At 45.2% G+C, this 13,270-nt stretch overlaps 1 protein-coding gene across 1 annotated transcript in view; it reads left to right on the top strand.

Moving 5' to 3' along the window:
* Positions 1-12,809, top strand: part of itga1 (integrin, alpha 1) — a 370,921-nt gene extending 358,112 nt beyond the window's left edge. The window contains exons 28-31 of the mRNA XM_072497065.1: positions 1,511-1,618; positions 6,552-6,647; positions 7,126-7,239; positions 9,576-12,809. Coding sequence (XP_072353166.1) covers positions 1,511-1,618; positions 6,552-6,647; positions 7,126-7,239; positions 9,576-9,614 — 357 coding nt within the window. The 3' untranslated portion in view covers positions 9,615-12,809. The remainder of the gene's footprint in view (positions 1-1,510; positions 1,619-6,551; positions 6,648-7,125; positions 7,240-9,575) is intronic.
* The last annotated feature ends 461 nt before the right edge of the window (positions 12,810-13,270 follow it).

Here is a 13,270-nt window from a genome sequence, read left to right as displayed (position 1 = left end):
CCCCTACCCCAATGTCTGATCCAATCCAACCTCCCTGACGTGAACTCTCCTGACCACCCTTGACCCTCCTACCTGACCCTCACCATACACACCATTATCCGACTCACCACCCAACTCAACCCCTGATCCAGCACTCCCCTACCTCTCCAAACCAACGCCCCCATGCACCCCCCCCCCCACATACACCCCGACCCAACTCCCACAGATCCCCCAAACCCAACCTGACACAACCTTCCTGCTCACCCAAGTCACATTCACTTGGACACTTATCTTCTCCCTAAGCTGTCAATTTCACTGGACCCTTTAAATAGCCCTTTAAATCCACCTGTTTTACTGATGCCAGTGGAGTAAATAAAAGGGGGGCATGGCCTCACTGAGCTCACCGGTGCAGGACTGTGCTGTGGCCTGCAGGAACTCTTTCACTGCAGGTCCCAAGCAGCTCCGACTAGCAGAGGTTTGAATGAACTTTTCCAGTGTGGGCAAGTGTGCTTTAAAATATTGCCATTCCAACGAGACTTCACTAACGAAGCTAGGTGTAACTTATTTCCCATTATGAATTCTAAAGTCATCAACACCTTTTGAACTTACCTCTAAAGTGGTTCTCGATTCCAGATTAGTTTCTCCCATAGTTCATGATTTCTGAGGTGCCATGAACTATGACTCCTAACAACATGGGTCTGTTCAATGGGAATAGAGGGGGAGTGTCAAGGGTGGCACGGTGGTGCAGTGGCTAGCATTGCTGCCTCACGTTGCTGAGGACCCGGTTTCAATCCCACACCAGGCCACGGTCCATGTGGAGTTTGCACATTCTCCCCATGTTTGCGTGGGTCTTACCCCCACAACCCAAAGAAGTGCAGGGTAGGTGGATTGGCCACGCTAAATTGTCCCTTCATTGGAAACAAAATAATTGGAAGGTCTAAAATTCTTTTAAAAAGAGGGGGGTGTCTAAAATGCCCAACCCATATGTGGTAGGCAAAGGCGGGATTGATGCATGCAGGCCTGATACCCACATCCTTATCCCAGGACCATAAAAATCCCACACACTGGGAATGGGGAGGGAATCCGGGAATCCAGTCCCACCTGCCATTCTTAAATCCCTCACAATACCAACGGCTTTTCACAGTCACTTCATTGCAGTGTTAATTTCCGCCTACTTGTGGCAATAAAGATTATTATTATACCATTCTGACACAGATGGTGGCATGATAATCAAGCTCTTGATGTCAATTGAGGAAGCCCAGCAAGCACTTGAATTGTAAAAACATTCGTCACTACCCACTGAGGGCATCGATAGATGTGATAATGTCAACAATGTCCGCAAGCTGAGAGTAAAAAAACCACAGCATGGGAGTATTGACATAATTATAATTCAAAGTGACTTCATATAATTAGAAATAGAAAGTTGTACTTTTACATGCTTCCCTTTCTAATGGGTAGCTATACCAAAGAATGGTTATTCACTAACATTTACCAATTCATTGACAATGGCATTTTCACCATTTTCCAACAGATGTGTAAAAGTAACGCAGGATGTGCCGACTTCTTCTGCACAATAGCTCCATCAAGTCTGGTCCAATTTAATATGTCATTCAGAATATGGAAACCTTCTTTTGTGAAAGTAAGTGGAGTGGATTTACTGATCTCAAAGTTACAAAAACAAAAGTAGAATTAACGTTTCTGCCAACATTTCCGCTGTAGTCTTTATTTTATACAAGCCACCCTCTGTCTAGGAAATAAAGGGATGAAAAATAACCTCATTAAAAAATGAGATAAAGAAAATGTGTTAATGACTTAAGAAGCTAAGAGGTTTGTCTCACAGACATACGGACCGAATGAGACGGGTTGGGTATTAAAACTGAAAATGAAACCACAAAACTATTTCTATAAAGTAACTTACTCAAACCATTTCTTATATCCAACAGATTTCATTAAACAATTCACTTACCTATCTTCTTTCACACTATTATTTTAACTAACAATTTTAATCCCCCAAACATGAAATACAAATACCTAAATTCATACAAAATTATTATACTCAAAAACATTATTTGATTTCAAAAAATATTCTTTTCACAATGAACTTACACTCATAGACCATAGATCATAGACTTTACAGTGCAGAAGGAGGCCATTCGGCCCATCGAGTCTGCACCGGCTCTTGGAAAGAGCACCCCACCCAAGGTCCACACCTCCACCCTATCCCCATAACCCAGTAACCCCACCCAACACTATGGGCAATTTTGGACACTATGGGCAATTTATCATGGCCAATCCACCTAACCCGCACATCTTTGGACGGTGGGAGGAAACCGGAGCACCCGGAGGAAACCCACGCACACACGGGGAGGATGTGCAGACTCCGCACAGACAGTGACCCAAGCCGGAATCGAACCTGGGACCCTGGAGCTGTGAAGCATTTGTGCTATCCACAATGCTACTGTGCTGCCCCTAATAATCGCTTATTGTCACAAGTAGGCTTCAATTAAGTTACCGTGAAAAGCCCCTAGTCACCACATTCCGGCGCCTGTTGGGGGAGGCCGGTACGGGAATTGAACCTGCACTGCTGGCATTGTTCTGCATTACAAGTCAGCTGTTTAGCCCACTGTGCTAAACCAGCCCCTAGTCCTTTTTTTTTCTGCACCCCCCACCCCCCCCGACCCCTTCCCCAGAACGTGTCGGATGCACTTCTCATTTATTTTACTTGGGCTTGACTCTAGTTTAATTCAGCCTTTGATTTTTACTCAATGATTTATACTCTATGACTTCTAATCATTCATCTTCAGCATCACCAAAATCTTCAACAGTAAAATCTACTCTTTGTTAATACTCTGAATATTTCATCATCATTGTCAAAGGCAACATCCACATTATCACTCTCTACATCAACATTTTCAGTGTCACTGTCTGCATTTTAAATGTCTGAAGCATTAAATATTTCATCATCATTTTCATTTCATTTTCATTTCATTTCATCAACCACATTCGAAGTTTTGCCTTGAGCCAAAATAAATAGATTTTTTAGTAATCATACTTAGCAGTTACATTTCCTGATTTCTTTCAAGAAATGTTTTGTTTATGTTCCCGTAAGAACAACATGCAGTGGGTTACTTAAGGGTGTCAATCATACTTTACCATCTGCGCAACACATTAAAGGTGGCTCTTTTTTGTACCACAGTATTCATATACTCCTGGTCTGCTGCCAATAATATTTTCTGGTGCTGACTTATAATTCTGATGACTGACATCGATAAAGTAGAGAGGAAAGTACTTTTCCCCTCAGTGGAGGTGTCAATAACTAGGCGACAGAGATTTAAGGTAATGGGCAGGAGGTTTAGAGGCGATGTGAGGAAAAGCTTCTTCCCCCAGAGGGTAATGGGACTCTAGAACTCACTGTCTGAAAGGGTGGTAGAGGTGGGAACTCTCACAACTTTTAAGAAGTATTTAAGTGAGCACTTGAAATGCCATTTCATACAAGGCCAAGGGCCAAGTGCTGGAAAATGGGATTAGAATAATTAGGTGCTTGATGGTCAGTGCGGATGCGATGGGTGGAAGGGCTTCTTTCAGTGCTCTATGACTCTATGATCCAACTATTTTTTTTATTCACACATCCTCTGAAGAGAGGTTAGATAGGCTTGGGTTGTTTACATTAGAGCAGAGAATACTGAGGGGCGACCTAATCGAGGTGTACATGATTATGAGGGACATGGACAGGGTGGATAGGGAGCAGCTGTTCCCCTTAGTTGAAGGGTCTATCACGAGGGGACACCTCCCTTCAAGGTGAGGGGCAGGAGATTTAGGAGTGATGTGAAGGAAAGCAGAGGGTGATGATGGTCTGGAATGCACTGCCTGAGAGAATGGTAGAGGCGGGTTGCCTCGCATCCTTTAAAAAGTACCTGGATAAGAATCATAACATTCAAGGCTATGGGCCAAGTGCTGGCAAATGGGATTAGGAGGTAGGTCAGGTATTTTTCATGTGTCAGAGCAGACCTGATAAGCTGAAGGGCCTCTTCTGCACAGTATTTTCATTCTGTCGTTCTGTGTCTTCTTGCTCTAGCTTCTTCATCATCCCTATCTCCAATTGCTGCCTGCCATCCTCCGTCAATTTTTTTTTGCCTTTTTGCTCTGACCTTTTCACCTTCCCTGGCTCTGCGGCCTGTCACTTTCATTTACCAAGTGTAGTGTCTCAGAACATCACTTTCATGAAACAAATAAAATATGGGAAAACAACAAATGAAATATGATAGAAAATTGGGGATCTATGATGTAAATTTCTTGGAATGAATGGTGAGGGTTGTTTAAAGCATGTCTGAGTTATGGGGCGAGATTCTCCGACCCCCCCCTGCCGGGTCGGAGAATCGCCGGTGGCTGGCGTGAATCCCGCCCCCGCCGGTTGCCGAATTCTCCACCACCGGATATTCGGTGGGGGCGGGAATCGCGCCACGCCGGTTGGCAGGCCCCCCCCCCCACGATTCTCCGGCCCGATTGGGCCGAAGTCCCGCCGCTAAAATGCCTGTCCCGCCGGCGTAGATTAAACCACCTATCTTACCGGCAGGACAAGGCGGCGCGGGCGGGCTCCGGGGTCCTGGGGGGGGCATGGGGCGATCTGGCTCCGGGGGGGTGCCCCCACGGTGGCCTGGCCCACGATCAGGGCCCACCAATCCACGGGCGGGCCTGTGCCATGGGGGCACTCTTTCCCTTCCACCTCCGCCACGGTCTCCACCATGGCGGAGGCGGAAGAGACTCCCTCCACTGCGCATGCGCAGGAATGTCGTCAGCGTCCGCTGACGCTCCCGCGCATGCGCCGCCCGGAGATGTCATTTCCGCGCCAGCTGGCGGGGCACCAAAGGCCTTTTCCGCCAGCTGGTGGGGCGGAAATTCGTCCGGCGCGGGCCTAGCCCCTTAAGGTTGGGGTTCCACCCCCAAAGATGCGGAGCATTCTGCACCTTTGGGGCGGCGCGATGCCCGACTGATTTGCGCCATTTTGGGCGCCAGTCGGCGGACATCGCGCCGTTTCCGGAGAATTTCGCCCATGGTGTCAACAGACACACGCATAGACAGGACCATGGGATCCCTTGCTGGGAGGGCAAAGCCCCCGCCATCATTTGGGGCCAACTCCCAACAACACAGTCTTTGGTTGAGATTAGCTCAAGGACCTTAGAGGGGATTACCAACAATCACAGACAGACATTTTGCTTTCATATACATAGATTTTGTTTACTTTTCCATTTCTCTTATCACAGCCTCTTATGCTTAGATGCCTTTAATATGAAGTTAAGGTTTTGTATTTATATTCCCTCCTTAGCAGGCTGGTTCAAGATTTCTTACTTCAGAGCAGGATTCTTCATCCCCAGCTAAGCTTCTATTCCCAACTAAGCTTCAAGGTGAAGCATTCTGTTCTTGGCAGATCTCTCTTGCAACAATCAGGATCAAATCAAATCCAAAACACAAACTAACTGAAACTGGGAAAATTCAAGTTAATTTGGACGAGTTTAACAAAGAACAAAGAACAAAGAAATGTACAGCACAGGAACAGGCCCTTCGGCCCTCCAAGCCCGTGCCGACCATGCTGCCCGACTAAACTACAATCTTCTACACTTCCTGGGTCCGTATCCCTCTATTCCCATCCTATTCATGTATTTGTCAAGATGCCCCTTAAATGTCACTATCGTCCCTGCTTCCACCACCTCCTCCGGTAGCGAGTTCCAGGCACCCACTACCCTCTGCGTAAAAAACTTGCCTCGTACATCTACTCTAAACCTTGCCCCTCTCACCTTAAACCTATGCCCCCTAGTAATTGACCCTTCTACCCTGGGGAAAAGCCTCTGACTATCCACTCTGTCTATGCCCCTCATAATTTTGTAGACCTCTATCAGGTCTCCCCTCAACCTCCTTCGTTCCAGTGAGAACAAACCGGGTTTATTCAACCGCTCCTCATAGCTAATGCCCTCCATACCAGGCAACATTCTGGTAAATCTCTTCTGCACCCTCTCTAAAGCCTCCACATCCTTCTGGTAGTGTGGCGACCAGATCGGTTTAATCGGTTTGTTTTTAAACAACACAGTGAGCTACGTTTCTGGTCCAACATCCTCTCCATCACTAAAACTGCCTCATCCCACCTCTGTAATGTTGCCCACCTCTACCTCTGTTTCAACTCCGACAGGTGTCAAAACCATCATCCATGCCTGTGTCACCTCTCGATTTGAATATTCCAATACTTTACTGGTTGGCCTTCCATCCTCTATCCTCCATCAACCACCTCATCCCAGGTTCTGTAGAAAGGTAATTGGCAGGCATTCCTTCTGAAGGGGATACATCCCGAGCCCGCATGAGCAAGCAGCAGTGCCGCAATGGCAATGTTCCACTGGCAGCCTCTTTGTCACTGGGTGGGCCTTAAAGGTGCCATGCTAGCCCTCCATGCTGTTAGCCCAATCAGAGGACTAGCTGCTCTGCAACCTCAGCAATACCACTACAATAAAACAAGACAACCAAACTTGTAAATGGAATATATTTGATTATTCTGAGACATAATCAATTTATTTTTGTTTTTGCAGGCACGTTTTAATTCAATAGGCTTAGACATAACTGCTGCACTCACAATTAAAGAATCACCACTAGTCATACTGAACAAAGAATGGAAAAGAACGACGGTGAGTGGTTACCTTCTTATTTATTACTCATAGCCTCTCAGCATTAGGGTTTTGACACCAACCGGCTCTCACCAAAGACCAGTATCTGTCACAACCTCAAGAAAAGAGCCACTTCCACAGAAATGAAACAAACAGTGTGTGCAGCATTTTCCCTCGGCTTTTTTGGTTCTCCCACTGAAGTTAAAATGGATGAGTGGGAAAATCACTATAGAAATCCCCTCTGGATACAATCAGCTATGTTTAATTCAGGAGACATCGGGATGGTATTTTTGAGGAAGAATGATTAAGGGGCATAAAAATCGAATATAAGTTGGAGATTTTGGAACTGGCCAACCAATTCGTATTGAGTTTCAAAAGCCCAGCATCCTTCAATCACGTGATGACGAAGTAGGCAGAGCTAAATATTTAGGCTATTCACGATGTTCAGAACTCTTAGCTTAATTTGCCCAAATGCTAATGAAAAGCTTCTAATTTGCAGATTACTTTAACTGTGTCAAAAGAATCCCATGGCGGTGTTCCAATCTGGGTGATTATACTGAGTGTTTTTGCTGGACTGCTGCTTCTATTACTTGTAATATTCGCACTGTGGATGGTAAGTCAATCTTGTATTATACTCACATTATATTGCAAACCCCCTCCAACACCACCACCACCTTTACAACAAAATGAATGATCTAGCCTCCCAGACAATTTTCCTTCAATCTTGACATGTGGTTTGAATTCCACTTTGAATTGTATTTGGATCTCTCTTCTGCTAACTTGTGGTCTGATCTGGGACAGTTTCCCACGAGTCATCAGTGATCCAGGTCCAACTACAGTAGGTTTGTTCAACACTCCTTTATTTGCAACATTGTACATTCTCGGCTTCTAGGTAAGTGCATCTCACTCGTGTTCAGAGTACTGCATCATCACTTGACATGACTGCTAATGTCACCGTTACATTTTGATACACCTCAACATCTCAATAGCATTCTGATGAACACATTATTCTACACATCTCTCCCTCTTATGATCCCTTCTTGGGACCACCCAATGGCAGAAAAACGGCATACAAACACTGGATCAGAAGAGTATAGCATGTAAAAATACAAAAAGTTAAAAATATAAATAATAGCAGTCAAGGCCACGTGCGCAATATAAATACTGATGCTTGCTGTCACAGTTCGTACTTGAGTTTTAATGTCTCGCAAGGGCTGTTTGTGTACAGGGTGTGGATGTGATCATAACACCATAGGAAATAGGAACAGGACGAGGCCATTCTGCCCTTCGAGCCTGCTCCACCATTTAATAAGATCACGGCTGATCTAACACTCACTAAGTCCACTTTCCTGCATTCTCTCTGTCACTCTTAATTCCCCTACTGATTAAAAAACTGTCGATCTCAGCCTTGAGAATATTCAAAGACTCGACCTCCACAGCTTCCTGGTGTAAAGAATCCCAAAGATATACCGCTCTTTGAGAGAAGAAATTCTTCCTCAAATCCATTTTAAATGAGCACCCCTTATTCTGCAATGAGTGGAAACATCCTCCCAAATTTAACCCTGTCTGACCCAATAAGAATCTTCTATGTTTCAATCATGTCACCTCTCATTCTTCTGAACGCACTCAATCTTTTCTCAATAGGACTGATTTGCAAGGGATTTGAGGGCGAGATTGAGTGAGGTGGAGGGATGTATGTGACCCATGGAGTGAGTTGGAGGGGTCTACAGATCAGGCGGCAATAAAAATGGCACCCGATCTCTTCCTGCACTGGCAAAGGGAGCTCCTTTGCGCAGGAAATGTGACTTGAGTGCTGTAATGATATGCACTCATGCACATAATGAGATACAGACAGGCAGTGACAGACACCCAGTACAGCCAATCAACACACAGGACAGAACACAACCAATCACCAGGCAGAAAACTAGAAGGTGGTATTCCACTATAAAACACACGAGGCATCAACGCTCTGCCTCTTTCCACTGGTGACAACTGTCGTGACAGTCAGGGTGTATATATCAGTTAACACCTTCTACACTTGGCTCAGAGCTAGTCTGGTCTAGTTAGTTATAGTAAGCACGCTTAGATTAGTGGTGTGTCAAACCTACAGCGAACTGTGTGCACTGCTTAGCAAGTTCAATAAAAGCGTACTGAACTAACATCAAAGTTTCAAGTACAACTGCATCCAGTTGCATCCAAGGGTGATTAACACGACAAGTGCGGCCTCGGCGGGGCATTTCTCGCTGAGGCCCCGAAATGAAACCGAGTCCCGTTTGATAGCGGGATCTTTTTCGGCGCTGCGAGCACTGAGAAAGACCCGGCTAAATACGCTTGACACGGGATTCTGTTTCATTTCCGTTAAATCGCGCCTTATGAAAAGGGTAGAGGATGCAACAATCTGCATATGTCAGCATAAGTTTATTTTATTTTTAATTGTCCATTACAGGGCCCAGGTTCCTTAACTAAAAACAAGACACTCGCATAAAAGTGAAATCCAACATTTGACAATTCTGAAGATATCTACTTATTAAATTCTAATGAATCCATAGAATTTTTATCATAGAATTTACAGTGTAGAAGGAAGCCATTCGGCCCATCGGGTCTGCACCGGGTCTTGGAAAGAGCACCCTACCCAAGGTCAACACCTCCACCCTATCCCCATAACCCAGTAACCCCATCCAACACTAAGGGCAATTTTGGACACTAAGGGCAATTTATCATGGCCAATCCACCGAACCTGCACATCTTTGGACTGTGGGAGGAAACCGGAACATCCGGAGGAAACCCACGCACACACGGGGAGGATGTGCAGACTCCGTACAGACAGTGACCCAAGCTGGAATCGAACCTGGGACCCTGGAGCTGTGAAGCAATCCACAATGCTACCATGCTGCCCAAAGTATTTTCAATATTGTTTTCAATATTATTGCAAATTTGTGTTACTTGCAGGTTGGATTTTTCAGAAGGCCTTTAAAAGAAAAGATGTGAAAGTTCAGAAAAGGATATTGAAAGCTCAGCAGACAAAGGCTTTGTACGTTGCAACATTCCAGCTGCTTCACAGGAGAAATGATAAAAGTTGTAAAATAATGTTCATGATGAAAGTATTTTGCAAGTGCATGAAGAAAAATTGTTATCCAAAATCTCTTCATTTGTTAATACTGTGTATATATTTAACGTTTTACTAAAAACATATTTATACATTTGAAACTATTTGTTTGAAATTCTTCTAAAGGATTATTCAAACATTATTTTAGGTACTGTACAGCTTCACCTGTCTTCATTTGAGCTTGTTACATTAATTATAACAGATAATTGTCACTGCCCATTTTGCTGATCTTTATAAAGATAATGCATGCCTTTCCCAGTGAATGGAGATTTTGCTTGGTATTATCATGTTTAAAGATCCTGTTCATTTTCTATATTGTAACTATATATGTTGGCATATGCTTTTTACATTAGTAGGTTTAAAACCATTGCCATACAATTTGCAATATCTACTGGCAACAGAAGCATGTATTTCTTTTGAATAGAATTATTTTTAATGGCAGCTGAACATGACCTTGCAGATATATGGTAGGAGGTGTACATATTTCAAATTTGCCAACCAGATTACTTTGAGAAAATAGGTAATCAATTAGATACATGCTTAAAAGAAAATTATATATAATCAGAACAATGTGCATTAATACTGAAGAACAGAAGACAAGGACAGACATTGAGGTACTGAATGTTCCATGTGTTGGATAAAACGGCTTCTGCCAAAATGCTTTTCTCAAAAAGGGATGACATTAGAGGTCACGTGATTTGGAGGTCACATGACTATGGTAACCCACAGTCGACACATTGCCAATGCACAAAGAGAATTCTCCAAACAGCCCCCCTTTTATAAAAAGGAATAAAAACGCATTGTATGCACTACCATTTGGAGTCACAAATTACCCACTTACACCTTCCATTAAGAAAGTTCTCACCCGCGAGAGGAAAACTGTTCATTCTAGTCTGTCTCACTTTCATCTGTCTCTCACATGCATTGCACACATGCTGGCTAAAATGTTCAGATCTTCCAATGATCTGCGTGCAGGTTGTTGTTGGTTGTTCATCTGGTGCTTGCAGGTTCTTGGTATGACACGCCAGTCTGGGGACTGTTGTTGTCACGACAAGTGTTACAGCTGATTTGTTGCAGTTGTTGAAGATCAGTTGACTTCTCAGGTGGATGGTCATTCTGATTCTAGTTCAGTTGGTGAAATCAACTCTCCCTTATCAGCTGTGTGCTGTGACGGAGCAGCCTCTCTGTTGCATGTATGAGGCTGCAGTTGGAACGATATATCTGTAATTCACTTTCACCATGTACGGCCGAGGTGGCAAATGCTTTGCATAAATTCCAAGTTGCAAAGTGCGTTGACGTTGGTTGAGTGCGTTGACGTTCGTTGAGTGCATTGACGTTCGTTGAGTGCGTTGACGTTCATTGAGTGCGATGACGTTGGTTGAGTGCGTTGACGTTCGTTGAGTGCGATGACGTTCGTTGAGTGCGTTGACGTTCGTTGAGTGCGTTGACGTTCGTTGAGTGCGTTGACGTTCGTTGAGTGCATTGACGTTCATTGAGTGCGTTGACGTACGTTGAGTGCATTGCCGTTCGCTGAGTGTGTCGACGTTCATTGAGTGCGTTGACCTTCGTTGAGTGCGTTGATGTTCATTGAGTGTGTTGCCGTTCGTTGAGTGTGTCGACGTTCATTGAGCGTGTTGACGTTTGTTGAGTGCGTTGTCCTTCGTTAAGTGCGTTGATGTTCGTTGAGTGTGTTGCCGTTCATTGAGTGTGTCGACGTTCATTGAGCGTGTTGACGTTTGTTGAGTGCGTTGACGTTGGTTGAGTGCGTTGACGTTGGTTGAGTGCGTTGACGTTGGTTGAGTGCGTTGACGTTGGTTGAGTGCGTTGACGTTGGTTGAATGCGTTGACGTTGGTTGAGTGCGATGACATTGGTTGAGTGCGATGACATTTGTTGAGTGCGATGACGTTGGTTGAGTGCGATGACGTTGGTTGAGTGCGATGACACTGTCTGTGTGGAGTTTGCACATTCTCCCCATGTCTGCGTGGGTTTCGCCCCCACAACCCAAAGATGTGCAGGTTAGGTGGATTGGCCACGCTAAATTGCACATTAATTGGAAAAAAGTGATTGGGTACTCAAACCGTTTTCAAAAAATCATCTTGAACAACTTCAGACAAGTCTGCAACAATAAAGACATTGGATGTGGCACCCGTCTGACCCATTACATTGACTTGGTGCTGTCCTTCTACACTCATCATTCTAATAGTCATAAACCATTTTTTACCTTGAGATGTGACAGTTCCAACCTTTTCTAGGATGAAGAGTAATTTGTCTGAATTCTTATTGGTGTACAATGATTTGCATTGTAGACTTGTTTTTCTTCTTTCCAGTAGAAACATTTACATGCAAAGTGATTCAGCTTCTTGCAGTTACAGCATTGCTTTCTCCATGCTGGTCATGATACTTTTCCTTCTATATGGTGTCCAATATTTACACCCAGTACTCCTGCCCTGATCTTTCTGCCAGCACCATGTAAATCGTTCTTCCTTTTCTCCATTGTCTTGCGCTTAGAAGGCCTGACTGCCTCTCCATTCAGTGCAAAGCCTCATCAGTTCTCCCACCAATATTCTTCAGTTGGTGAATAATCAGTTCAGATCTTCTGCACGTCAGTAGCTTTCTTGAAAGTAGGGTGCGATTCTCCGACCTCATTATATTCTCGCTCAAGCAAAACAAGGCCAGTGAATAGCGGGAGAGGCCAAAAATGAGAACCATGCTAAGCGTCAAACAGTTTGCAATGCCAACCTACCTGCTCCCATAAGCGAAATCGGGATCTCGCCGTAGCGTGGCAAGAAACCAATTATCACCTCTTAAGCGCTATTTCCAGACAATTAACGGGAGCCCCCCATATCAAACGGCCACCCGGGATTCAGCGGCCTCCCCAGCAAGTGGTCATGCTGCCGTCGATTAGCATTCCTTTTGAAAAACGTAAATCTAGCGGAAGGGCTTCTGCGGGGAGCCGAGGAGGTGAGCAGCTATCTTTGCTAACAGGCAAAGAGCCCGGGGGCGCTAGGCCTGAGACCCCAGTGCGCAGTGGGGGATGGGGGAACCTCAGCTGGGGGTGGTGGACACTTCGCATTGGTGGGTCGCCATGGGTAGGTGGGGGTGAGGCGCAGGGGGTTAACAGGGGGACAACTGCATGCGGCGGCACCATGCCAACCCTTGGATCATGTGTACCCGTTCCGGGGACAAACCTTGTCCCTGCCCGTCTGCCCCACCAACCACCCATAGCCCCCATCAACTGCCGAAGCATCTAGCCATGCGACTGAAGGCTATTGCTAATAGGGAATTGGCAATCGTGGTGGTAAGGATTCTGATGTCTGGCACACCACCGCCAGACTGGGCCCTCTCCCGGCGATTGTGGGAGAGCTTTTCCTGAGGGGACACAAAGAGGGCATCGTTAGCCAGATGCGTGGTTCACAGTGGTGCTGGTGGGGTGGGGGGTTTTGAAGGAAGGGTTGCGGGGTGGGTTGTTAATCCAACCAAAATGTATTTCTAATTTTTGAGTGTCTGCTTTCTTCACGGTGGAACTGGCGGGTGCAT

Source organism: Scyliorhinus torazame, chromosome 3, assembly GCF_047496885.1.
Source record: "Scyliorhinus torazame isolate Kashiwa2021f chromosome 3, sScyTor2.1, whole genome shotgun sequence".
NCBI classification, from domain to species: Eukaryota; Metazoa; Chordata; class Chondrichthyes; order Carcharhiniformes; family Scyliorhinidae; genus Scyliorhinus; species Scyliorhinus torazame.
The sequence above is the reverse complement of the archived record's forward strand: the minus strand, read 5'-3'. Positions and strand labels throughout refer to the sequence as shown.